Source organism: Cygnus olor, chromosome 21 (assembly GCF_009769625.2).
Source record: "Cygnus olor isolate bCygOlo1 chromosome 21, bCygOlo1.pri.v2, whole genome shotgun sequence".
Lineage (NCBI taxonomy): Eukaryota > Metazoa > Chordata > Aves > Anseriformes > Anatidae > Cygnus > Cygnus olor.
The window spans coordinates 1-27,720 of NC_049189.1; the positions used below are offsets into that span (position 1 = coordinate 1).

At 44.9% G+C, this 27,720-nt stretch overlaps 3 protein-coding genes across 18 annotated transcripts in view; 2 read left to right on the forward strand and 1 right to left on the reverse strand.

Moving 5' to 3' along the window:
* The first annotated feature begins 862 nt into the window (after positions 1–862).
* Positions 863–1,790, forward strand: MRPS16 (mitochondrial ribosomal protein S16). The gene is made up of 3 exons (XM_040533720.1): positions 863–1,115; positions 1,184–1,444; positions 1,530–1,790. The coding sequence occupies exons 1-3, from the start codon at positions 1,103–1,105 to the stop codon at positions 1,661–1,663; spliced, it is 408 nt and encodes a 135-aa protein (XP_040389654.1). The 5' UTR covers positions 863–1,102; the 3' UTR covers positions 1,664–1,790.
* A 1,821-nt stretch (positions 1,791–3,611) lies between these two features.
* The window catches only part of SLC45A1 (solute carrier family 45 member 1), a 71,991-nt gene continuing 47,882 nt past the window's right edge, over positions 3,612–27,720 (reverse strand). For 5 of the 16 annotated variants that reach the window (XM_040533697.1, XM_040533699.1, XM_040533693.1 and 2 more), the window contains 8 exons: positions 13,917–14,329; positions 12,805–12,897; positions 12,095–12,319; positions 10,528–11,267; positions 9,262–9,415; positions 8,201–8,377; positions 7,355–7,560; positions 6,990–7,288 (listed from right to left, as the gene is read on the reverse strand). In XM_040533697.1, the coding sequence (XP_040389631.1) occupies positions 7,004–7,288; positions 7,355–7,560; positions 8,201–8,377; positions 9,262–9,415; positions 10,528–11,267; positions 12,095–12,319; positions 12,805–12,897; positions 13,917–14,316 (2,280 nt within the window). In that variant the 5' untranslated portion in view covers positions 14,317–14,329 and the 3' untranslated portion in view covers positions 6,990–7,003. Of the gene's footprint in view, positions 4,180–6,989; positions 7,289–7,354; positions 7,561–8,009; positions 8,378–9,261; positions 9,416–10,527; positions 11,268–12,094; positions 12,320–12,804; positions 12,898–13,716; positions 13,833–13,916; positions 14,330–18,651; positions 18,758–24,157; positions 27,132–27,720 lie in introns of those variants that run through there. The other 11 variants (XM_040533689.1, XM_040533690.1, XM_040533700.1 and 8 more) reach the window with 10 other exon arrangements.
* The window catches only part of LOC121058318 (translation initiation factor IF-2-like), a 62,330-nt gene continuing 48,832 nt past the window's right edge, over positions 14,223–27,720 (forward strand). Inside the window, exon 1 of the mRNA XM_040533711.1 lies at positions 14,223–14,329. Coding sequence (XP_040389645.1) covers positions 14,304–14,329 — 26 coding nt within the window. The 5' untranslated portion in view covers positions 14,223–14,303. The remainder of the gene's footprint in view (positions 14,330–27,720) is intronic.

Here is a 27,720-nt window from a genome sequence, read left to right on the forward strand (position 1 = left end):
CCCCCCAGTGCACTCTAGGGAACCCTAAGAACAGCCTAGTTCACCCTAGAAACCACTGCAGTGCTACCCAGTGTGCTCTATGGCATACTAGAGGCCTCCCACGGCGCTCTAGCTCCACCTAGAGATCTCACAGCATATGCCAGTGTGCTTTAGTACCAGCTAGAGACTGTGCAAGGATCTTCAGTATGCCTCAGAGATCTTCCAGTGCGTACTGCAGGCTATGTCCTATGGTCCTCCAGTCTGCTCTAGAGCCTCACAGGTCTATCAGGGCCCACAGTGTGCTATAGAGGCCTTCCAGTGCACCACAGAGAACCCAGGGTCTCCCAGAGCCTACTGGTGTGTTCTAATATCCCCTGGAGAACTCGCAGGGCTCTCCAACGTCTTCCAGCATGATCTAGAAGCCTCCCCAGACACTCTTAGAGGAGCTGTTATCCTGGCTAAGACCAGCCGACAGGATGGAGATGAATGAGTAACCCAGTACGTAGTGGACTTGTGAAAGCAATTTGAGAGCAACGGTAAATATGCACAATGGTATCAGCCAGTAACATCCAAATTACAGGTACATCATGTATGACCGGGGGATGCGATACTAATTAAAGTGTTTTTGCAGAAAACCAAACTAGACCCAAAATGGGAATGACCGTATGTGTCACGGCTTTGTCTGGGACAGAGTTAATCTTCTTTGTAGAGGCTCAACCTGCGCTGTTTTGGATTTTTAACGAAAAGAGCGGTGAAAACACACCGATGTTTTCAGTTGTTGCAGAGCGCGCCCCGCCCACGCTCCGCAGCGCCCGCCTCCCCCTCCCGCCAGCCCCGTAGCCGCAGCCCGGACCGGTCGCCCCCGCCCGCCGGCAGGCCCGGGAACGGACGCGGAGCACGGCCCGCTCCCCCGCGGGCACCCCCTCCCCCGAGACCTCCCGACAGCCCGCGACCCTTTCGGTACCTCCGGCTCTCGCCCGCCGCCGGCGAGAGGAAGCCCGGCGCGGCCGAGAAGGAAGCGGAAACCCCCAGCAGCGAGTCGCCCGCAGCCCCCCGCCGGCCTGGGGCGGGGCCGCCCCGTGCGCCATCGCGCCGCGACCGCGGAGAGCGCCCGGCCGCCGCCATGGTGCAGCTCGGTGAGTGCCCGCGGGCGCGGCCCGCTGGACGCGGCCCGGCCCGTAACCGCCCCGCGCTCTCTCCGCAGGTAGCCGCCTCTTGAAGGGCTGTCGGGGCGGGCACGTCGTGATCCGCTTCGCCCTCGGCGGCTGCACCAACCGGCCCTTCTTCCGCATCGTGGCGGCGCACAGCAGGCGCGCCCGGGACGGGAAGTACCTGGAGCAGCTCGGCTGCCTCGACCCGCTGCCCAACGCCCGCGGCGAGAAGGTGGCGGGGCTCAACCTGGAGCGGCTGCGCCACTGGCTGGGCTGCGGCGCGCAGCTCTCCCGGCCCGCCGAGAAGCTCCTGGGTAGGCGCGGGGCGGGCGGCCGGGGGCGGGGACCTAGGCTGGGGGCCCGGAGCGGCTCGCCGAGGCTCAGCGCCTCTCCTTGCAGGTCTGGCGGGGTTCCTGCCGCTCCACCCCATGACGGTGACGGGCGCCGAGAGGTTACGACGGCGGCGGCGAGCGCAGGAGGCCGCCGTGCCCCCCGTGGCGGGCGGCTTGCACCAGCCCGGCGAGACGCCCTGAGGGGCGCCCCGACCCCAGGTGTGCCGAGCGTCCCAGGACAGCGGGGGTCAGGCCCGGGGCACAGCGCTTGCACTCCCCCCCACGCACACACCTTGGCGCATCAGACTGCATTAAAGTGTCATCCGTGCATGTGCTGTTCTCTCCAGACTCGTGACTATTAGTGTCAACTTCGCGTGCAGCAACTAGAAACGGCTTTTCCTCAACTATAATGTAGGCACAGACCTATCCCAAGAGGCGTATATGGCTTTTCCTAAAGGCATGTTTCTGGCTGTAGCATACCCCTTTTTGCAGCAAGAGGGCAAGGGCCAGCTTCCATTTATCTGCTGCACTTGTCACATGTTTCGATTCCTGGCTCTGATAAACTGTTTCAGGGCAGTAAATGGTTTAGGAGACAGCTGCTGCAGGCAAATGCAAAGGGACTGCATCTGTGTTTAGTTTCTCCAGAGAAGTTCTGGACCTATTCATTTAGGAGCACAAGAGAAAGGTTTCCATCTCAGCTGAAGGAGTGGGTTTTAACAGGAAGCAAAATACTAGTCTTACTACATCACACAGTTGACCCTATCCCAGATAGACAGACTGATGCACGGCAAATGCTAGGCTTGAAGAAAGCTACAGATTAATCATCAATCTCTAGCATAGCATTTGATACATATACTGCTAAATTCTCTGTTTTAAGTAGTTCTTGTAAGTTTAGTTAACACTACTCACACAAACAAAAATGATTATTTTCCCTCTGAGGCTATGATTTCCTCTGTTGGCTGTTCCATTGGCTACTGCAACATTTGTTGTCCTTTGTTCAAAAGGGCTAGTAGTGGATCCTAGGAAAAGCAGGAGAAAAAGAAAAAAGCTTACATACAGCTTATATACATGGCAAGTACTGCATCATCCCCATTGCAGACTGCTTCACGGTCTACTCTGTTTTACATGCATACGAATGTCTAACACTACTCAGTGCCTGCTTTCTTCCTGCTCCTAGAGTATGTGCAAGTTCCATAAAACAGGCAGACTGATGAAGCAGTCCTTTTTATTTACTGGTAATTTTTAGCTCTATTTGGATATTGGACTATGTTGCTGCCTTTCAGATCTATTCTAAAACTCCTAGGCGGCTGCTGCTGGGGGCATTAGACAGCAAGCTGCCTGCACCAAAATTCTCGTTCCACACAGTTACCATTTCTGCACAGTCTACACATATACTTATATTTTAAAGAGAAAAAAAATAGGGCTTTTAGCATGATTAGCATGAACTGCTTATATAGTGTACAATGCTGTCTTCCTAGAACTTTGAAACCTGTTAGGACAGAGCATGAATGGCAATATCCAGAGAACTATGGATTTCCGTACAAGACCTCCCATCCGTCTCAGCACTGATGCTTAGGGCACTGCTGCCCTGCAGCTTGGGGGCCTGAAATGTCACCCTAAAATGCAAGCCCATTTTCACTAGCACCTTCTCTTCCATTGACTCTCTACTGCAGAAGCAGCAGTTTGGGGCAGAGAAACAGCAATGGAAAGCTGCTGCAGTCACTTTCTTAATGAACATCAACAAAAACCTTCCTAGCAGGGAAGCTAAGTTAAATGTCTTGCAAGAAGAGGTATGGAAATTTTCAGTGTAGATAATTAAACAGGTGCAGAAGCTCTCCCTTGGCTTTTCAGCTCTAGTGATTGTACAATTCTCAAGACTTATTGTAACTTATGCAGTCCACTGGCTGATGTTATGGTAATGGCATCTGAATAGTCTCGAGGGCTATCTTCCAATCTGAGGGAAAAGATAAATTAAGAAAGCTGCCTCATACCCAAAGGCAAAGCACTCGCCTCCACCCCACTCCCCGTAAAAAAGCACACATCCTATAGAGTACAAGATAACTCATTACTTGTTAGTAGAAAATGAAATGTTTAAAACTACTCTTTTCAAATTGTTCCCAACAGAGGTTTTGGGGTGTTTTTTTTTTGTAATCATTATTTTATTGTTGCTTGGGGGGTGGAGCTATTGGTTGATTATTTTTACAGTCAGGCTATTTTTTTTCCTTGAAAAAATGTTTTTCTCCAAAGATCCAGCAAAAGTTCTGAAATCGTTAGGTTCTCTTTTTGAGATACAGCGCAAGTTGAGTGAACTGCATACATGCTGAAATGTTTATAACTATCTTAATTACAAATATGACACAATTCCTTATGTACTTTTCTCTCTCCCTCCCTCTCCCCATGAGAGCATTAACTAGGTACTTTCTCCTTCCCTCTTTCCATTTACCCTACCTCTGTACATGTCCTGTAAATACATTTATGAACACCCATAGATAATTGCCTCAAGGAACCTTTAATGATAATGACTTAATCAAAATTAGCCTTTAGGTACTGCTGAAGAGACTAAACTATGCCACAGAATAAAATCACGTTTCTGCCTAAACTCATACATCTTCTAAACAGCAGCTCGCAGATTTAGACAGAATATTTGAAGTGTCTGGATTCCAAAAGGTAAACATCACATTGCAGCTCACAGTTCAACAGTGACCTCCCAGTCATTTCTGTAAAACACAAAACATATGACAGATGAAGAGAATAAGCAAGTAAGCAATGCTGCCTTCCCCCCCCCCCTTTTTTTTTTCTCTCCATGGATTTGGTGCAACTTCCAAGGAACTCTGCAGAATGGTGACATACTTTTTTTTCCCTCGACACCACCAGTATCACTAATATCCCCAAATTAACATACATTGATGTTGACTTTTCAATATAATAGAAAATGTAATATATACTCTATTATGCAATGCGTTTGGGCATAGCGGTAGTTTTATAACTATTTATGTGTATTTCATACTCTTATTTACAGAGGGAAGGAGTGACAAACATTACCATCAAACAGAGTCATACAATATCCCAAGTTGGGATGGACTCACAAGGATCGAGTCCAACTCCAGGCTCCTCGCAGGACCGCCCAAAAACAATCAAGCCGTGTTTATGAGTTCATTGTCTAAATGCTTCTTGAACTCCAGCAGGCATGGTGACAGTGCCCGACCACCCTCTCAGTGGAGAATCTTTTCCTAATATCCATTGGTAAAATACATTGATATATATATAGACATATACACTGAGAAATACATTGTTTTAATCAATTCTGATTTTTTTTTTTTAAGATTGTTGTTTGCAACACACAATGATCTGCAACTCCAGCTACCTAGAAAAGGAAAGTGCTCATGATCCATTCACTGCAACACTGCTGTCTACAAAACTTGAAAGGAGAAAGCATTTTGAGAACTAATTATCACATTGTGGGAATAAAACAATCATTTTTGAGTTTAAAAGTTTGGTAAGATAAGGAGGAGAAAATAAGGTTACACATCAGACCAAGAAGAGAAAAATTCCACAAAGCCAGCTAGTCAGATTGTAAGAAATCAGACACTCAGAAGTGCCAGATGTACTGCTTATATACCAGTTCCAGTTTTATCCCAAACATTCTTGGCCCAGATGCCCCATTATAAAGGAAACAACATGTCACAAATATTCCTGCAGGTGTGACACCGGGTAAGGACATGTAAGCCCAAATAAGGAAAATAAAGATGAACAGTCATCAACCTGATACTCATTTGTCTCTGAACGCTTGACTTCATAACTTCTGTAGTGTTCCTCCATTTAAGTAAATACTGAATAGCATGAAACTTGCCTCTCATGTAAAAAAAAAAATAATACCAGGGCACTGATGATAAGAGTGAGAGGTTCTTACGAGTTGTGCATTATGCTTTCAAGCGCTAGAGTATAGTAAGTCACAACAGCTAAATATTACAGAAGTTATTTCTTCTTGGCGTCATACATCAAGCATAAAAAACCAAACCAAACAAAAAAAAAAAAAAACACTGAGGTGAACAGTCCAGAACAACTCATTTGAAAAATAGAGAGCCTCCACAGAAACTGTTTCTTCGGGACCCAGTAGACAAGAACAAAGAGTGTCTAAAGGGATGCCATGCATGGCATTCCTGATACCAAAATGCCCATCAGCCATGGTAAATCTTGGCTCACTACTAGAATATGAAGGCAGACTCATAGGAATCCTAGAAATGGTTCTAACTTTTATTTGTTTTCATCTTTGCTCTTCACTTAAAGTACTCCTGAGCTTAACTGGAACTTGTATAAGGTTTCAGGCATTTACTTCCAAAACCAGAATAATTAAGAATTCTCACAGGTAATGAAACCCCACTAGTCCAACTCTACTAAGTCTTGCTAGTTTCAATGAGATATAAAGGATGTGGCTCTAGCTGAAAAATCACTAATCCCTAAAATGTCACATGGTACAACTGTATGAAAAACAAGGATGATGTACTACAGGCTTTCACACATGATTTTTTTTTTTCTATTATTCTCAACCTAATTTTGAGTGTAAGCTTCTACCCAAGGCAACTTGCCGCAAAAAAAAAAACCTTCTCCCCAAAGCCGTTTTGCAGACAACTACCCATCTCCCTGTTAAGTCATCACAAGCTCTTATAGTCCCAGTTAAAAGTCTAATGTAGAAAGAAATATGTACATATCAGGAACCATCAGTGTGGACCAGAGTCAGAACCTAGAGAGCAGGGCTTGAGAGCCAGGCCCCTGCAGTTTCAGCCCCCAGCAACTTCTTGGAGCTGTTCTGCTGACAGCAGCTCTGTAGTACGCCTAGGAGCCCAGAGACAGCCCTTAGAAGAGTACTCGCGCTACCAAAGCAAGACCAGTCACTCTCAACCTTTCCGATGTTTTGAAAAGTACCTTCCAGGGCCAGGCGTACCATGGGCAGAGGCTGGGACCCATGGGTTGGCCCCACTGCTCCTTGAGGCCCCGGCAAAAGTTCCCACAGCCCTCAGCAACCAAGGGCCAAGTCACTCTGCCTGGCAGTGAGAAGGAACCTTCTGCTCAAAAATCTGGTAAAGCACTGCGGTCACAACACTCCCATGGCAGTGGAGCCCCATAGCTTGCTGACACCCAAGAGATCGGGGTCCCTCTGCCTGGGCAATGGAATCCTGTGTTCCCTGCCTCAGGCCAGGCAGCACTGTTCCCCCCAGGAATCATGCCGCTGCAGGGTGGCTGGAGGGGAAGGCCTCAGGCTGCCACCTAGGGTTCCCGCCGCTGTAGCCATGGACCCTGGGGACATAGATGGGCCTCTGCCACCTCAGGGGAAGGTGGAGTGGTGCCCTCTCACAGGCAGGGGAAAGCTTAGCAAAGCTGGTGCATATCTTTCTGTGGTTTCCCATGCCCACTGCCAGCACAGTCACCCACGTCCCACCACCGTCCACTACCATCCTGGGGGTGCAAAGGCCCACCATACCATGACGGGGAAGGACAAGGGTGATGCGATGAGGCAGAAAAGGCTGTGGCAGCTTCTCTCATTTATTGGTCCTGTGCACATGGCAGGAGTGGGCGCTGCTCCTCGGTAGGTGGCAGCTCCTCAGCGGGTGGTATCGGCTCATAGCTGACGCAAAGGGAGGAGAAGAGGCAGCCCAGGAAGGACACCAGGCTGGCGAAGTACATGGCACCGCTGGCACTGCCCACAGCTGCCGTTAGTGGCCCCATGGCCAGGGCCACCAGGATCTGTGCCAAGAAGTACTGGCAGCTCAGCAGGGAGATGTCGACACCCATCCCACGCCGCATGCCCTCTGCCTTCAAGCCTGTGAACTACAGGGGACACAGTGTGAGGGAGTACCACCAGGACCCCTGTCCCCCACCCTGCCCAGGGCTCACCTCACAGCTCTGGTAGTAGTCGCAAAGTAGGGAGTAGGGCAGCGTGCAGAGAGTGGCGAAGAGGACACCATAGGTAGCGCACAGTGACAGCACCACATAGATGTTTCTGGACAGCGTGGACAGCCCTGTACCCAGCCCAAAGGCCAAGTACGCAATGAAGTACAGTGTCCGTGTGCTGAACCGCTCCTCTAGCTTTTCCAGCGCAGCTGCAAGACAACAGCATGGCATTTGCAATGAACCATGACTGTCCCCTGCCATGCACTAGGCTTGAGGAGTATACCTCCAAGCCCCACGGCCTAGCCATCTGGTTGCCACGGCAGCAACTGTTACAGCTTTGCTTAACTGGTGGCCTGCATGCAAGCACCAAGATCCCCTTCCAAATCCTCCCACTGCCACAATGCAGCCTTGACACCCTACCTGTGCAGAGGGCATGGCAGAGCTGCATCCTGGCAGTTCCCTCTGTCTCAAGGGGGCAAGTGGGAATTGTTCTATGGGGGTGAACACACAGTGCTGGGCTGCTGCATGTCTGATTGCTGCTGTGCCCAAAGTATGCCTATGGTGGCTGCAGGTATTTCTGGACTCAATGTGCATTCAAAATGCAGCTTTTGAAAGAAACAATGCTCTAACAGAAATGTGTTTTCACCAGACTGCTCACCTCCTCTGTTTTCAGAGTAGGCTATACTAACTAGCAGAGATAATACGGTGTTAACGCTCTGTTTCAGCGCTTCGTGCCATGTGGTAGGCTATGTGCAACATAAATGCCAAACTACTTGTTGCAGAAACACCACTTAAGGAGCAGGTGTCTCTTTCTGACAGCAGTGGGTGGGATGGCTGTACACTTAGTACCTGAATAGAAAGCAGCACTGAATGCATAGATGCACATTCCCCAGCAGCCCATGGTGACCCCAGCGTTGTACTTCTGATACTCATCTGAGTTGTGAGGTGCTTTTGGATTCCCTTGAAACACTACTTCTCCCATGAAGTCAGTATAGAAGAGCAACATCCCCTCAAATGAAAGCCATCCTGAAAGAAGCCAGAAATAACCCATTAGGATTACAGATTATCCATTCTCTCTGGTAAGCCATGAATACTATTAGCTACATTGCACAACCTGTCTTCAGTTGTGATTTGTAATGTATTACATACATAATGTTCAGCCACATTTATGAGGGACTGCTGTTTCCTGTGCATTATGCTGTTTGTACAAGTTGTTTGTGATTTTAATGATCAAGATTTATCCTTTGAATTCACACATGGAATCTGACAGGCTGACTGCAGGTCACAGAATACTGGTTTAGCAAGAGAGCAAAATTGATTACAGCAGTCTGAACTGCCTTGCTGAAGTTCACAGAGTAGTTCATCATATGTTAGTTTCAGGGTGCTGTTGTCCTCCTGCACTTAGCTACGCTAGTCTTACAGGCACACCTGTAGTGTTGCATTCTGTGCCCCCTCACAGCCTGTTCTGTTGCCCCTATATATATGGTATCAAAGGGAGGAAAGCAAATGCTGGTCTCAGATGTAAGCAGAGAAATACATCTAATCTTGTTGCATTCTGCTCAGTAACTGCAGTTTCAAAGCATTAGAAAGCGCCTTGATGCAGTTTCAAGTTCTTGGTTCAATGGTGTTTCTCATCCTAGTGTAAACATTAAATTTAACAGACATGCTGATTTAAACCAATATTATTCTCTGTGTAGGGATGTAGGTTTCACGATTCTGGGTTTTGTTGTTTGATTTTTCTCAGCATTCTAAGAAACTAAATAACAGGAAGTACCTTATTGTTGAGTATATACGGAACAAATTATGTCCTTTTTAGGAAGCAGCAAGTGCTGCAAGAGAAAAAATATTTTAAAAGATTCACACAAGGTAGACCGCTTCGTGGTGAAAACAAGAACGAACTTTTTCATTACCTAGGAAGTGGTTGATGCAGAGGTTACGAAGAGCCTTGGGCATGTGGCAGATGGTTGAACAAAGAAGTCTGATGGAGAGCGGTTGCTCAGAGGTCTCACTTGATCCATTCAGCTCACTCTCATATTTAACACCATCCAGCAAGATATTGGCAACCTGCACCATAAGAACTCCCAGGTCAATAAACAGGTTAAAAAAAATCTAAACGACCTTTGAGCAAATCTACGCTATATTACATATCTGTCTGATCATCTGAAAGTTAAACTCTGCTGCTCAGCTGTTGATTTGGAGATTAAGAACAGTGCTAAGGATGTCCTTAAGTTCAGCCTTAGAACAAGCGATACGTAGCAGCTCTGTGTTGCAGCTGTCGGTGTACTTGAAACTGTTCTAGAGCATTTGGCAACCACAGTCAGATGCTAGCACACGAAAAGCATAAATTCTATTGCACTTAATACAAGCTATACCTGCAGTTGGGTGAATCAGGTCCCTGAAGTTTTAGAGACAGTGATGAAAAAAAGAGCCTGGTTTTAACTGAAACACATTATTATCGCTCACTTGATGCTTCATTTCTACTTGCACAGTATATAAAATCCTGACCCTAGCAAAGTCTGCTCTCACAAACTGGGAGAAAGTACAGCAACTGGAAAAAACAAAACAAAACAAAAAAACCACATACACAGAGGACAGTTTACCTCATCTTGGATCATAAAAAAATGGGTCAGCATACAGAGGTCTCAGACATTCCAAGTTATCACCAACAGCGGGAGGTGAGGTCAGAGTCTTATCCCTGAGTAAAGAAAACCTCACCTCCCTGATGAAACCAGATGCAATGACTGCCAAAACGAGAAGCTCATGGGAGAATCCTATCCCTGGCCCTATCTTGCAGGTTTTTCTGTGGAAAGGGAAGATACAGGCTCAATAAGAATGTGTTCTTTTCTGCTCTCATGTGGTAGCTTCCTGGGTGGTGAACTAGGGCTAAAAATACCAACCTAAATTTCATATGTGGCCTGAAGGGAGGGGAATGCTCGCATTTCTGCCCTCTTTACGAAAGCAGATGACAGACTGCCAGTCAATCATAATTCACGTCCTACCCATGACTTTAACAATAAAGTCATAGCTGGTATTCTGTTCCTACGGTGACTTTTATAAGTAAACTGTTGTGAGCAGTCTTTAGTGATCCAATTGCGCACTAAACATTTAAAATCATAAAGAGAGAATAAATTAATACTCAGGTTTACATGGTCATATAATTGATTTTCTGGCCTTACCTGTTGGCTGAAAGTTACATTTCTTCTTCTGCTATTTTCTGGACAACGTCCCGTTACAATATCTGGAATGGCCAAGGTCTGAGGTCTTTTCAGGATACCTGATGACCGTGGCTTTATTGCATCCAGGGAGCCCACTGTTAGTGCCTCGCTGTCAGGCCCCATAGTTATGCTGCTCTCCCCTTGCTCCAGAATTCCATTTTCTTCTTGGTAACGGCCATCTGGTACCTGAGGAAAGCTGACACTGACAGGATGTCTGGGCAAGCTAGCTGGAAGTGCTAAGTAACTATTGTGCCCACCTGTAAAACAGTCTATAAGCACATTGTCAATATTTGAAGTCCCAAATGACGATGAAAATTCATTAATTCCTGTCAAGGAACTGTCTCTGCTGACAAAACTGCCATATTTGGGTGTGAGTGGGCTGAGAGGGGAAACAGGACTTGTAAAACTTGCATATAAGTGAGCCGAGTTATGAGAAGCAAAGTTTTCATTTACAGCCTCCTCAAAGAAGAGAGGTGGCGAAGGAGGGAGAGGAAGACTTGGACTCTTCATCACCTTTTTCTTCCTGCTGAAGGACCCTAGGGGTCTTTCTGGAATACTAAGTAGAGTCAGCATAGTAGTGATGGTCAGTATAATTGAGGTGAAGACATAGATGACACGCAGTTGCCCTCCCACAGCTTTTCCAAAACTGGTTTTATCCCAATGTATTCCTCCAACAACATAACCAAAGCCACCTCCAAGACCTGGTGGAAAAACAGAGTCGAGATTATCTTTCCTAGACAACCTTCAAAGTCAGAAACAGCGCAGCACCATTTATCTAACAATTCATGAGTAGAATCCAATGTGTTCTCTCTGTTTTACTACTTAATCCCCTTTCAGCTCAAAGGCAGCAATAAACAATTATCTGCACCACACGGACATAGAGTTAGAAGAACTCAGATCTACTTGCGTCCAGGACTGACCAAATCACTTCAGACATGGAGCAAGCTCATTACTCAGCGACATGTCAACAGTGTACAAAAGCTGCCTCTATACTACTACCGATATTCAGGGAATTCCTGGGGCACCAGATGCCACGCTCACGCCATTCATGTGGTAAAAGCCTTATGACACTATCTTCCCTTTCTTACAAACACGTTAGAGAGCACAAAAAAAGTCCCCTGTTGGAGAGGAAAACTAGACTAGAGCACTACAGCAATTGAAAATGACAGCAGTAACAGAGCAAAGTGAACGATATGTGCTTTCTTCTCCGATATGGCAACTAAAAAAAGCATTTCCCACACCTGTGAAAAGCTGAATCTGCTTCCTAAAGTGATAATTTTCTTTCTGTAGGGTTATAAAAGGCACAAGGGATCTTAAGACAAACAGTGCAGGACTGTGTCTTATTTGACTTCTGTCAGCTATGAAAGCCTTTTGAAGTAAAAGTTCTCTTTCAACGTTATTTATTGCTATCTCTCCAGGTATTCAGTTACGCTTATACAGGAAAAGACCAACGATTTACACCGCCTTCTCACAGCAGAGCTTTTTTACCCAGGGTTCATATCACCCAGGAAGCACAAAGAAAGCATACCTGCTAACAAAGCATGGATGTTGAGGCCCCTGTCTTGATCCATTGGGCCACATACATCCATCATGTAGGCATGACTAGGATTGTCTGCCGAATCTGCACTGAAGTCCATGAGGACAACACCACAGACTGTAAGGATGATCCCCCATTTGTGGTTATTCACAGTGTCAGACAAGGCGTTCCCAATATCTCTGCCGTTCAGCATAAGTGAGAGCCCAAGCAACGCACCTGGGAATAAGAACAAATCAGAATCAATCAATCAAACACTTGTAAACAAGAGAAACTGTATCTGTCCATGCTCTCTAAAAGCATTATACTACCTGCACAGCCTTGGGGCATGCACTGTTTTTCCTGTTCATATCATCACAGATTTGGCAATGTGTATGGCTTATAGGATATACATAATCCTTTTACACTGTTCAAGCTTACAGATGCCTGGATTTGTGGCTGGACAAAGAAAACCATTCCTGTCCCTCAAAACATCATCTCTCTTGTTAACTATGAGAAGAAGATGCTTTTGTGTGTGAAAGTCCAGCTGCCAGAGCATCACCTCAGTGCCACTCACCACCTTCTTCAGACGTACAATACCCCACACCTGAAAGGCCCTTTGTTCAGCCTAATGCTATAGGGATGTCTACATCTAGGGATGCTACAGGAGATGTGCAATGCTTCTACTTTACAAGTGTTATGCCCAACGTTTCTAAAAGACGTACCTAATGCTAAGACCAGAATGAATGGCCTTCTCCTCCCGAATCTTGATGTGCATCTGTCACTCCAGGCCCCCAGCAAAGGCTGTAGCAAGAACCCTAAAAAAGGTGATCACCAATAAGCAGATTTTTTCTACTACCCTGTTTCACAGGGGGGTTAAAATGGGCAGTTTAGAAGACAGTCAAAGGCAGGACACCGTGACACAGCAATATCCCCAGTCAGTACTAGTCACCTAAATGTACACAGTTTAGTGCCTGACATTTCCTACGTTGGAGACTGAATAGTGTAATGCACCATAGCTCATTCAGGACTGCTATGACAATGCAACTCACTCTGCGTCAGTAGTACAAGGGAGTCTGACATCAGATGAAAAGTAAGAGTAGAACAATTAAGTTCCTTATCAGCTATTTCATTTACTCCTGTCTTATATCGGAGATCCCCTACTAAATTAGGTTGGTAGGATAGCAGCAAGTAAAAACGCAAGTTGGAAAGGTGCCTGTCTGTGAGTACAAACCTACTTCTGAGGCACATTCTAGAAACACGAGGACGGGCAGAATAGTTTCCAAGCAGTCATAACCTATCATAGGGTTCTTCCTGCAGTAATGAATATAATCCCAGCCTTGTCTCCGTGCTCAGGCAAGTAATCTAATGCCAATAACAGCAGTAGTCAAGTCTTTCATCATTGGAATATTTTGTTTGTTTCAGAAAATTCAACAAGAGAAGGCGACCCCACTCTGCGTTTTTCACACACCCATGGGAACTGTTTCTGTATACTTCTTTTCACAGGGGTGTAAATGGATGCAGTGATCCTCTTTTGCCATTTTTGTTTTGTTTTTAAATATAAGAACTTAGTATAGTAACCAAAGCTTACTCTTGTGCAAGATGTGAGACACTGAGAAGCCATTAAAAGAACAGACCTTTTGATCACGCCAGGCCCATTTCAGGCAACACACAGCAGTAATTATTCTCCATTCAGTTGTCTAAAATTATGTCTTCTTAACCATGACATCACATGGAATATACTTGTGAACAGCTGAGGCAGAGAAAACAAAATCATTTATACCCCTGCAGAGTGGAAAAAAAACAAGAAGAAAGAAACAGCAGAAAGAAAAATTACCTAGTATAGGGCTGATGAACCACACCATTCCATACAGTTGGTCTGGCAGACCCATCTGAAGCAGCACAGGTGTAACATAGGCTGTTTCCATGGCATAGCTGAACTCAAGCCCAAAGAGAATGCATCCATTAAATAGGAGTTCTAGGAAAGACCTCTGAGGCTGTAGATCCCCAAAGTCAATCAGATCAATAGGACACGGAGTATTTGGCGGAGGTGGTGGCGAAGGGCGAATGTATTTCCTCCTTTTCGGATGTCTCTTGAAGTTGTTGGCCCGGTGACTTATATGCTGTGTGACTGATCCCGAATAGCCTGGAACTTGCGACCTCCAGATTTCCTGAGAAGCCACACTTGGCAAGAGTGCAGCATCGCTGACAGGAGTTGTTGCAGATGGTGGAATCATCACGAGTAGGCAACTGGAAGAAAAATAGCTCAGAATAAAATGGTTGAGTAAGGAAAACCTTGTTTAATTTCATTTACCGAAGGTCAAACCATTTCTGAACATTTCACATAATGAGTGCAACCTTCATACTAGTTACAATTTTCAGGTAGACCTGGAATCCACGTGGGCTCGAATTCCTGACAAATGATGCAAAGAGATAAATGCTGCTCTCTCACCTCCAGTTTAGCACACTCTTCTTCTTAGTGACCAGGCAGGATGTGGCACCTCATAGTCACAGCGCAGCGCTTGACTGGGACAGGTCAGAGCCCTTGTCTGTTCACAGTGAACAAAGATTAATTTCCTCACTGCCATTAGGGAAATCCTAGTTGTTCCTTCCGCATGATTCATTATTTATTTTTAAGTCTAGAGCAAGCAGGCTCAGCCTATTGCCTCCTTCAGAAAGCCAAGTCACACATTACCAAACGGTGTTTCTTTCCTTTTTATTTCGAGAAAAATTATTAGATCAGACAGGAGGAAAACAAGAGCACACAGTGGGGATGGCAAACTCAAAGGAAACAGCACAGACAGAAGACAAACTGCAATGACGGCCACAAACACCAGCAAGGTCCTTGGTTAACAAAATCAGCAGAGACAGCAGTTACACCCCTCAGGTGGCACAAATAAGTTCAGGAAGTACATGTTGAACTCAGGGAAGAGAGCTAGGTAAGAGCAGCTGCACTCTGACAAGCCCCAGACGGTAAATAATCTCTAGGGGAGAACGAAGAACGAGTACAGGCCAGGGCAGCAGCCAAGCTGTTCTTTGAAAAAGATTCAAGGAACATTGCTTCATCCCCTCTGTCCCCAGCGTTGCCAACCTGTGGACCCTGCATGCTTCACTAGCTACCTTTCCTTTTTCTTACTGGCTTACTTCATCAAAGCTGTTTCTGGCATTTTTCAACAATTTCAATGGCTCACTTTTCTAGCTCACAGGTAAGCCTATCATCAGAACCAACTTCTATACAGAGTTTCCAAATTCACTCAGTTCCTCTGATATTACACTTGGCAACCTCCTATTTTAAATTTTCTTTCTATTAACTGACAATAGCTTATTGCTAATGTCTTCTATCTAGCTAAGTACAAAGTATCTTATCTGTGGGATGCAGAACATTTGTTAAAAAATTTACAACAACGAAAAGCACTCTACCCAAAGGAGGTCATTCCCATTGCAGAGAAGAGAATGAGTCTGCATAGCAGCTTTGGTGTAGCCAGGTTTGTTCTTCTGAAAGCCTTAAACCTCTAGTAGATCTGCAGTTCCATGGCACAGCATTTTGCCCTCAGACTGTTTGTATACTAACTGTTGCAGGTAAAATATGTCTTTTCTGTGTAGAGACACTATCAGTAATGACGGTGGGTCATTTTTACCTAAATTGATCGCGCTCAAAATTGTCTTCATATTTGAGAGTCATTTCAGTCCATCTCTGTGACATGAGGCATATGCATTTTATGAGTATGCCTCCCCACAAATGAAACACCAGAGCTCCCATCACGGCTGCCCTAGGCATTACCTACCTACATCTGGGATTAAAACTGAAATATTTTAAACAGCAGTCAGACACGTCACATTTTTCAGGCGTTCCCAAAACAGAAATGGGTTTACATTTATCTGCAACTCCCTCAAAATAAATTAGGATGAATCATGACCTCACTGCAAGTCTACAACAAAGCAAAGCTGCAGCTTAACTGCAGATCCAGACCCCTACTGCAACGTAAAATTACTATTCAGTTCTGATTCGACTATCACTGCTACCTACACTGAGGCCAAGGCTTAACCCAAAGCTCTTACCCACAGACCAAGTTTTTTTTTCTTGATATTTACATTCCTGAATTCTCAGCCTCTGATCCTCTGTTTCTCGTAGGTTATATTTCAACAAGACTATACTGTAGTGCCCAAAGAATGTGGTTTTGAAGTTCAGACTGCACAAGCTACGCAGTTCGATAAGGTCACCTGACAACAAATATGCTCGGAACCAAATGTTGCTGCCATTTTTCAACGCAGGAACTTAAGTTTCAAATCATTTCCAGGGAATAAGATAGATACACCACAAACCATGGTCAGAACAGCTACTCCTCTCACAGACTAACAGCATTCCAGTACTAAACAGCCTCCTCAGATCTTGTCTGGATGACTCACGTACGGCAGTGGGTTAAACAGCTAAAATAAGTTTCAAAATAGCATCATAGGGTAGATGCTGACAGATCTGCTAAATTAATGAACCGCATGTGACTTCTTGCTTCTCATCACCAGAAATGGAAACAGCTTATACGTAAAGTCTGACTTTCTGCTTTCTTGCCCACAGACCAAAGACTACTGCACAGGGATGGCTATACACCACCACATACCTCTTAATGAAAACCCTCACAGGTGCATACTAGGTAAGCAAAACAAATCTCTTTCTTATCCGTTTACAATTCCCCCAGGGTAAAAAGTCCCAGCTGTCTTGCTACTTTGGCTGTACAGAACTCCCACAAAGCCCTCATTTTCTGCTACCTTCTCCAGATCACCGGTCTTTCTTCCCATAGCCCTTTTTTAAAGCAACATTATTCTTTGCTGAATGTCCCCCAAACAGTATCAAAAGCAACACTCATTAAACCCACATTTACCATCATGCTGATGCAACAGTTGGTAGGACGCCCTATGCAGCATGGTGGGAGGATGCCTTACGCAATAATTCCCAGCTCTGTACAGGCATCCAGAGACAGACACTGCACAACGCAACCTCAAACACCTCACAGAAGACCGCTGTTAGGTTAAATTGTCTATATATGGGGGACTGGAATGGAGAAGAAAGGGTGGGATACAGAAGAGATCTACCAAAGTACTGCTAACTTTGTACCACGTGTTTCCTCAAAACTGCTCCTCCTCATACCAAGATGAATAACATGCAAGAGATAATAACAAGTAATAATAATAATTGTAACTACATGCCATGACAACTGCTATCTCACAAGGCACCCACACCAAGCTGCATTTTTCTAGGAAAGCTCATTATACGCAAAATATCCTGAATAGACTAGCAGAAGGAGAAGCATATAGAAAGACTTCATGATGATGCCCACATGGGCGTTCACCTTAATACTATTCTGACAAATTACTGAAACCTTCTTATGACCTACATCTTTCATAAGCAGAGAGTACTTTCAAGAGTACCTTTATGAGCCTTCAGGGTGAAGTGACTCCCTCGTGATGAGAATTTGTTACAAATTACAAGAAAGGTACTAAAGCAAAGACAGTGAAAAACCAACCAGAACCCAACAATGGTTGCCCTAATGACCTCTTCACAGAGACAATACAATACAGCTGTGGTAGCACTCCCCTTCACCACTGATATATCTCGTCATTTGCACCGAGGACAAACAAAGTGAGTTGATCTTTCTATATTTCTTTAAGGTTTTCATCTCATACTGGATCCTTCTTTATCTTCCTGCTCTGCACTGTACATTAGATCATTATTTGTAGTGCAGAGGGATTATATCACAATTTATAAGCAGCAATATCTCAGCAATTATTAGAAGAACCCCTCTTCGTGGCTCAAAAATACATGTGGTGCTCTGTGACCGTGACTTTTTGGAATGAAAGACTACTATCGACAGCGTTTTACTGGTAAAGCAGAAAGCCAGCGTAAAGCTGTGAGCCAAGCCTATATTCCTCATCATCCATTTTACTTAACATTTGAGCCCTTCACCAAAGGCTGTTTTTAGGCCTGTTCTGAGGTGAATCTGTCTGGTAATCACAACAGCTTCAAAGCAGGAAACTTCTGCATGGAAAACAATTACATAGCTGTTAGCTGCAGTCTGCTATTAATAGTTACTTCTGATTTTTGACGTTTGTTATATAACAACCGTGCATCTTAATCAGCAGGGTCTTGGAGATGCTTGGCTCTGCCGCCTGCTACCCACGCAGCCAAACGTTTGTACGTGCATCCCGTCTGTCACGGGCAGGGGCCCGTCACTCCTACCGAGCCCCTCTATACTGAAAATCGTTGTTTCCTACTTTAGCAAAGCCTGGTAGAGATTTTTTCTTGGGCGGGCACCGACGGCTCCAAAAGCACCGCAAACCCGAGCGTGGCGGGGAAAGGCCGCCGTGGGCGCCGCACGTCGGCTGACGTCTCACACGCGCTTGTTTTAGCCCAAAATCGCGCTGCGGGATCGCCGCCGGGCGGGGCGGGGCGGGGCGGGGCGGCGGGCCCCTCACTGCGCAGGGCGGGAGGCGCGCTCGGAGCCGCCAGCGCGGAATGACCTCCGCGCCCCCCGGCACCGGCACCGCTCCCCCGCCCCGCCGCGGTCGCGCACCCTCACCTCCGGCGGCGGCGGCGGCGGGCCCTGCCCCGCACTGCGGCTCCACCCCGCCCCCGGGACGTCGGCCCTCACCTGCATCCGGGCCGCAGCCCCGCCCTGTGGCGGCGGAAGCGGCCCCTCCCGCGCCGCGCCGCGCCCCGCGGAGGCGGTCCCGGCCCGCGGCCCGAGCGGGCCCTGGGGAGGGGCGCGGGGCCTCCCAGTTCGTATAGAGCCCTGTGAGAAAGAGTGAGCACTGAGGATGATGTTGCAGTGCTCAAGGAAAGGTGCAAAGGATTGTTGAATTTTCTTATCACCGTGGATTCCCGGTTGCATAATCTGTATTGTTCAATTTTTTTTAAAGGCAACCTGGGCATTATGATGGTCAAGTGTTGGTCAATATCAGTGTTCTTGAACATTTATGAAGTCCAACAAAAAGTTAAAGGCCCTGTTTACAAGACTAAGGACTATTCATTCACAGCACAACTAAAGGTTTGGGGCAGAAGAGGGGGTTGTACCTGGTCTAAATGAAAGTGGAACCAAGACCCTTATCCTATCCTCACAAATGTTCTTTCTTGAAACCTCACCATCAACAGTCACACCAAAACTTTTACTGCTTTCTAAGACAATGCCCTATGCAAGCACATCGTTCACAAAATAATCCTAAAACGCTTGCCCCTACAATTCTGCAAAACTAGGTAAAAGCCAGCAAGGAACTGGTCAAGCACTGGCACTGTTGCTCTGAAGTACTTGCTGTATTTCACCTTTTCACCTCCACCCATGTCAAAATACTCATGCAGATAGACTAAACACAGATGGGAGATGTCAGTGTAACATCACATACATCTTTAGATAAAAGTATCCTTCTGTTCTTTTGCTGCCATGCCTGACCACTACAGGCTTCTATCAAAGATGATAAAGGTTCCTCTTTTGACACAGTCTATTTCCCAGTCCTTCTATTCCCCAGTCCTTCTGGCAGGTTTGAGGCAGATTTGGTATTGAAATGTCCCTCATCTGTCTGTGCTGAGCTTTTCCTTTCAGCTCCCCAACCACAGCACTTCTGCAGCCTGCATCAAACCAGCCTTGCCACACACCACTTCTCAGCACTGATGTTAGATGGTTGTCACCACATCAAAATACTGTCTTCTCCTGTCACAAGGTCTCATCCACAAAACAGCAGCCACTGCTCCACTTGCAGTCTATTGAGAGAGCAAACTGATTTTAGAAGCAGAATTCTTAAGTGATTACTTAAGTGATTAGAAGTATTGCTGTGGCCATGGAAGAAAACGGTAACATTCTTGTACAAAACAACCTGCTGATGGCATCCCTTTTATTCATATTTCCAATGCCACAGCCACTGAAAGATCCTTCATGCTTCTGAGCAGCATAAGCAAAAATTAAGATTTGCTAGGCAAAGGATGAAGGGCAAGGGCTGGAAGGGCAGGAACAGAGGAAGGTCCAGCCAGGTACCACAACTGGTAAGAGAACATGAATAGGCAGGTCTGCCAAAGGGATCAGACAGGTAGGGCAAGAGACGGCTGTTGCCAGGAAGAGACAGTCAGCAGTAGTTGGAGTAGCACCAGCCACCGCTCACCCAGCTTCTAGTGCTCAGGGACAACAACTAAATGGGTTGTGGGACTTTAAGGAAGAAATTCTTTACTTTGAAGGTGGTGAGGCACTGGAACAGGTTGCCCAGAGAAGTTGTGGATGCCCCATCCCTGGAAGTGTTCAGGACCAGGTTGGATGGGGCTTTGAGCAACCTGGTCTAGTGGGAGGCATCCCTGCCCATGGCAGGGAGGGTGGAATTAGATATTTAAGGTCCCTTCCAACCCAAACCATTCTATGATACTATGGCTGTCAGACCACCCACAATCATTTGCTGCCTTTTTTGCTGAAGGCCCAGAGGCAGCCATCCCTTCAGTGATGTAAAGGTACCACTTGCTTTGTTCTAGTTTAACCCAAAAGCATTCAAGGAAGCAAGTTTTTGTGATGAATATGTACTGCTATGAATCCAAGGTGTTTCCTCGTACCTTCTCTGGGTGCAAGATGGTTTGCATTCATTAAACCTTTTTGTTTGGCCTTTCTATGGAAGAACTTCTGACAGTGTATTCATCTCCCTGCTCATTTACAGCTTCATGCTAGGTTCACTGTTTCACTTGCCAACAGCCATTATTTGCCTCTCTCAGTTCAGGACTACTCCTGTTTCTTGAAAGCCTCTCCTAGTATCCTTACAGTCCTTTTCTCTGAGATAAACATTAGCTCCAATCAAGTGAAACTCCATCAAAAAATGGGGTTTCAGTTCTGTGATGCCAGGTATTCCTTTTTCATTTTTTCTTCTTAAAACGCTTTTAAAAGCATGCTTCAGTTAGGTTCAGTGACTCCACAGTATCAGTCAGCCAGCCACCTGGTAACAGCAGTTTCTTTTTCAAGCATAACTAGACTATTTCTTTTGGACATACTAAGTCTGTACTAAAGAAACATGCTGTGAAAGGTACTTGGGGGTTGGGTTGGGGGCTGCAGCTTTAGGACATCCGAAGGCCAGAAGAATCCTGGAGCACAGATGAATCAACACTCAGTGAGTGACCCAGAGAGGCAGAGGCCTTGTGAATCACAACGTTTTTGTCTGCAAAGAGTTCCACATATGCCCTCAACAAATTATTCTCCACCTTCTTCAGAACAGCAGACATGATGTTATAGAAGCAAAGAAGTCAAAAAAAACTATACTGTTGAGATCATACATTAATCCCTGTTCCTTCAGAAAGGCCAAGAACACAGATGCATTGCATTTCTGTGGGTGACCATGGGCATGGCTTACAAGAGCTCCTTAGAGTAAGCTTGCAGTAGCAGTACAACTTTGTTGCCACTGACATGAGTTCTCAGAAGAGTTGCCTTACCAATATTGTAGATTGTAGAACACCCCCAGAAGCTATATCCCCTTCTGAAGAGATGGGTAAAAAAGGCTCTCAAAGAAAATGAGATGGAAAAAATGAAATGAAATTAAAAATAGCAGAAATAATTTCATTTAAAAGGCAGAAAAGCTCCTTAGTTTGGACAACTTTAATTTGCCTCCTCCTGAGTTCCAGGACAAAGGAGGGGGGGTGGCAGGGCAGTGGGTGAGGAAAATCCAGAGCAGCACAGGTTACAGTAGAATAACTGTCAAGCCTGTCGCAAGTCAGTTTGCACAATTTCTGAGTCAGTGATGCTGTCACATATTGGACAGCTTTCCTTTCCATAGCACGGAGAAGCAAGTAAGTTTCCCTGTGCCCAGAATGAAACGCTGCATATTTCTTACTCCGTAGGAAGAATGAACAGTCTAGCTTAATGTCATTTTTGACTACCACAACCAGGGAGTAACACAGAGAAAAATGAATGTCCTTCTTTTCCTATTCCACATTGAAGGTATATTGCCTATGATGTTGAACACAGTGCAAATACAAAGTATGATAAGAAAAAAAAGAAGCAAGTTCAGACAGGGTAAGGCGCATTTCAATAGTGCATTCTTAATGCTTACATGGTAAGAGGAGCTTACCACAAAGTATACCACCCTAGCTTCTTTTACATGTCAACTGAGTGGGTTACAAGTAAGCTGGTGGGAGGCTAATACAATATGAGACCATAAGGAAATCTCATACGTGCCAGTTTGCACAGTACCTGTATATCTGACTCTTAGCATGTTGTCATATGACTTTAATAGCTTGGATAAATCCATTCCTGAATGTGGATTCACCAGAATCCTACACTGGCTACGTTACTGGATGCAATTAAATGTTTAAAAGGGCACTTCATTTTTTACTTAAAAGAAAGAAAAAATTAACAAATAATAAATAAAAAACCACACACACCAGAACACCATGAGCAATGAAAAAGTATTTTACTGCAGAATAAAAGTTGTAACAGCGCTGACCTATCTGTGTTAAAAATGAGCTTTCAATCCTTTGAGGAAAAAAATATCAACATAGCAAACAACTACACAAGATAAGAACATTAATTTTTAAATAAATAAGCATGCGTTTTCTGACAAATGCTATTAGAGCCCTTTGAAAGTCTGTACTTGCGGGGATATAACAAAGTACAAAAGGAGTTTGCATCCCATCTCATCCTTTCCTGGAGCAGAGAAAGTCCTCCCCTGTTGTTTTTCTGGTGCAAGGTAAGCCCATGATCCCAAAAACAATCCATTAATAAACAACTTCAAGATGCCCCCCAACAAGCGTGCCAGGCAACTACAATGCACAGCACTGAACACAAAGCAGAAATACTCCCATTACTAACAAATGCACAAAGCACGGCATAGTCTTGGACCACAGTCCAGATATTGTTGTAAAAAAAATTATATATATTTTAACAAGCCAAGTCTTTAATAAAGAACAAATTTGGTTTTAGAAAAACTGGGATACTGTCATGGTATAAACATAATATCAGTAATCTGTCAGCCCAGACTAGAGTTGCTATATGAAACTAAAACAAAGATTACACTGTCACCTCAAACCTGAGAGCATAATTACTCAGAAAAATTTCACTAATGCCATGCTTATTGAAAGCATTCTAATGTAGTCCAGTGAGCGTCCACTAGTTGTTTTTTTTCTCTCCCCCACCACTGATATACACTTGATTTGACACTTGCTTCAGTTCAGACATTCAATTTCCACAATAGTGGCTTAGTGGTTTGCTTTGTTTTCTGCAGTGACTGTCCAATAATCATTTTTATTTGCTTATGTAGGACAAACCAGTACTGTCGTCAAAATAATGAGGGCATTTGCATGGCTCCTGCCCTATCCAGAGAGGAACACTCAATAGCCGGTCTGTTTCTGACAATGAATACACAACACAGTACAGAGAATGAGCCACTAGAGGGCACTTATAGAATTTAGAAAATTGAAAACGAATGTGATATCAGAAGGTTGCAGTCCCACAAAAAGTCTGAAGAGTCCAAGTGACGGGCTCTGTATTTATTTCCTAACCAGTTCCTGTGACCAATACTTTAAGATATGGATCAACGGAAACAGTTTTCTTTACCAACCTCTGTTGTACCAGCAACTGAATGAAAGAAGTCTGAGAAAAACTCTTATGAATCAACGCACATGCAAGACTATATTGACTGGACACTTCTGGACAGACAAATGCTGAACAAAAGTGTTCACTGCAAGCAACTTTACCGCATGCAATATTGGTGGTCTACATTGCTGGGTGCAGCTTTGGGGAAAGAGGCACAGGAACATGCAAAGCACTGTGGCAAACTCACTGGAGTATTTAATTTTACTATGATGCCTCAAGTGCCCTACGCATTTCACAAGAAACAGACATCATTACGCCCCAAAAACCTTGCAAGCTTTTTCTTTTTTCCTCTCTCTCTCTCTGAAGGGGACAAGCCACAGAAAAGTAGCAAGCAGTATAGCAGGAAAGCGGGAGTTAGAATCCTGGATGCATGAGCTTGCGGTCACCCAGAGCAGGCACAGGATATATAAGAACTAAACTCAACTTTCATCTCAAGATGTAGCATAAACAGAGATCACTGTCTTCCCTGTTAAGTTACCTGAACAGCTTGATTCCTTGCTTCTCATATGATTCCTGTGAGCTCCCAGCCATCACATCCTGTCATTAGCAAGATCAAAGCTTTCTTGGCTACCAAGTGTCTTATTTCTGCAATTCAGTACACTTCTAATCTTCTACTGAAGAAGGAAAGCAGAATTAAAGCAGAATTCACATCATTAGTGAGTTCTGGAAAACCTCAAATCACCGCTTTTGTGAAAGCCAAGTGCAGAGCAGCACAAGGATGGACTGGGCCACTGTTGCATTGAGGGCTGAAGGGAAGCAGCGATCAGGTGAAGCACCATACAGAGGGCAGACCTACAGCACCTGGTTCCAGGCAAGCATAGTGAACAGTGACCCACGCAGACCTGCCTTGCCAGCATTGGCCTCAGTAGGTCAGTAGGAAAGGCACGGTACCACGTGGCAAGGGGTACCAAAGAGATGCTGCACCAGGCTGCATTCTCTAGCAGCTGTGCTGGCAGGGGCTCGAGGCTGACTAAGCAGTGCATAGGCAGATGAGGGGTATTACACGCTCATGAAGGAAAATCAGTGGGACACTGAGCTGTACATGAAGGGCACTGCAGGAAGATGGCAAGTGCACCTGCCTTTTACTAAGCATTTATTAAAATTTTGGTTTATAAATTGGCTGTGTACCTTCTCTAAATTGACTTTGGGAGCCTATGGGAAGTACTGTTCCACTTCCCTGTGTTTACCACAGGGGAAATGAGAAACCACCAGGTCCCTGGGGCTAATTACTTTCTTCAAAACTCAGCATTGCTCTGTGTTTCTGACTCAGTGCAGTGTTCAATTTTCTGCTGAGATTGTATCTATATCGCATTACAAGATGAGTTGCAATAGCACTTGATGTTAATTGCAGTGCACAGACTGCTCCCTTCTGTCCTTTATTCCAGCTATCAAGAAAAACCAGAAAGTCTGCTTCTACTGCTTTTAATTTAGCCTCTTCCATCCATACAGACTGCCTGTCAGACAGGAGAGGTAGGGGGTGTCATCCCCATTCTGCCTGAAAGTGTCGACCAACAAGGCAGAGACTACAAGGATGTCTACATGCCATCCCAAATGATCAGTTACACTGTAGAGACAGACAGATGCTGGGGTGTAGTATGGCCACTTGGTGTAAACAGATACATACAGGCACATAATATTCCTGGATGGTCCTGGAGCTGATCTAACCATCCCCCTTGCATCTCTCTTCTCATACACCAAGGCAGAGAAAAAGGCAAAGATGAAATAACAGAAAAAAGGGCACCCCTATGCCACTCTCAGAGTCTCGCTGTCTCTTTCAAGGCCTGTCTTATGCACCAGAGAAATCCTCAAAGCAACAGAGTACAGACATGTACAGGCTCCCACAGAACACAGAAACAAGCAGGAGTTGTGCATCCTGACTTGACAAGTGTTTATGGTCAGCAAATTCTCCTGTGGGAACTAAAATTGCGTTCATTTGCTGGGTGATGAGTACAATTTACCTTTCCCTGGTAAAAGGTAATTTTAGGCATAGTCAAAGGGATAAAGCTTTTTAGTATCTCACCCTTACTTTCTTCCCATCCGAAGAACTCATCTCTGACAGCTGTGTTCCAGCACACTATCATGGGATACAACCATTCCTGAGATACAAAACATTTCCTAGCCTGCTGTTTCCTACTTTCCTTCCATCATGAGCAATTGTGATCTGTCATTTCAAGTGTTAACAAGCATTGCTAACTATCAGGCATCACTTGCTCTGTATTATATTTGCACAGGGTAACAATAATGACTTGTATAGTGCTCCACACTTTCAAGGCAGCATATGAATTACATTTGAACAAAATTGAATAATCAGTATACTGGAAAGCAATGTTCACAAAACAGCATTGGAGGTCTTGGGAGATCTTTTGAACACCTTCCTACTAAAGGAAGACAGCCTTACTAGATAGCAGACCTGTGTCCCTTTTCCAGAACAGGCTATTAGTGGACACTCGGGTAAAGAACAACAGATTGCTGCTATTCACTAGCCTGCTTTTTGCTACTTACTAGGTATTTACTTTGGTATTAAATTTGTTTGGTTTGTTCAGATAAGTGGAAGTATCTAATTGGTGCTCATTTCTCACTCAAAAAATGGTTAAAGGCCCATTCCCTGTTTGGCAGATCATTCTCATCCCTAAAAACGTTGTCTATTCTCCCCCACCAGCAGTAAAGAAACTCCTCTGACCAGAGTGCAGCCAGCAACATGACGTTTGCAGCCTGGTATTGCTCTGGGGTTAGCCTGCATTTTCTTAGGAAAAAAGGGAAAGGAACAGAACATCATGTCCAATAAACATTTGCTAAAGCTCTTGAGCAAGATAAATGGAACAGGTAGCAAACAGTAATCCAGATTAACTACCAGCAAAGGCAAACAAACAGTATGCAAAGGTTTCCTGTACGTTGCTTGGATGACATTTCTATGTTGAGTCTGATACACTGATATATTAATTGATCTCTCCAACAAGAGCCATGACCTTTGGATACAAAATAGGAAATTGGGCCTCAAAGTAATCTAATTAATCAACTGCCTGGTAGAATAAAAATAGGCTTGCTGTTAGTGTGACTTCTCTCTTTTTTGTTATTGTTTCCTCCCATGAGGAATAAGTGATTTTTGAAGGCACACAGTTACTGAATTTCTCAGTAATATTATCTGCTCTTTCGGTGTATGACTAGCATGGCATGCCACGCATTCATGGCTTTAATTTTATATGAAAGCTTAGGTACACCTTCTTGGGCAGACTTATGTCTCAAAATCAAACATGTTGGAATCAGTAAATGAAAAATTGGTTCCACTAATCCGAGGCTCAGCCCCACAGAAACGTTTCCCCAGGAAGGGATCTGATCACAGCCTTGGGAAATCTTAACCAATAGGGAGTATTTTCCCTTCTCGGCCTGGTACAGATGAAGGCGACACTGGAGACAGAGTCTAGCTCTGGGGTCCACTTCTGAAGGATAACAATGAAAAATTTGGAGGAAAGAACAACAAATTATATGTGAGTTGCAAAACATTTTGCAATAATCTAATCAAAGAATTCCTGAATAAGACAAAAAGCAAGGGCTTCTCAATCAGCTGGTTCAACCATGAAAATTAAAGCTAAACAAATTCAAATTACAAGTAAAATGCATGTTTTTAAGAGTGAGAAGGGAACAATAATCACAAACTACCAAAGCAAGTAGTGGATATTCATGCCTTTGTGGAATACATGCATTAGTCAAACAGAAATCACTGGAGGGAAACATGGATGGAAGATGTTTTTGCTGTATGAGAATTCAGCCCACAAGGCTAATGGTCCTTTGCAGCCAGAAAGGTTAAGAGCTTTGCACTTATTTATTCAATCTCTTATTAAAAACAGTAAAGACATAGCTAGATCACATCCACTCTACACTAAGCTATTTTACCAATCTCTTGTCAAGTCAAAAAATCTCTTTTTTGGGGGGGGGGGTGTGGGGGGGGTGTGGGGTGGGGTTGGGTCTTGCGATCAGAGAGAAGGACAAGATTACTGCAAACATTTCTTCAAAGAGCCATTCTCATGGCTCTCCTTTTCACAC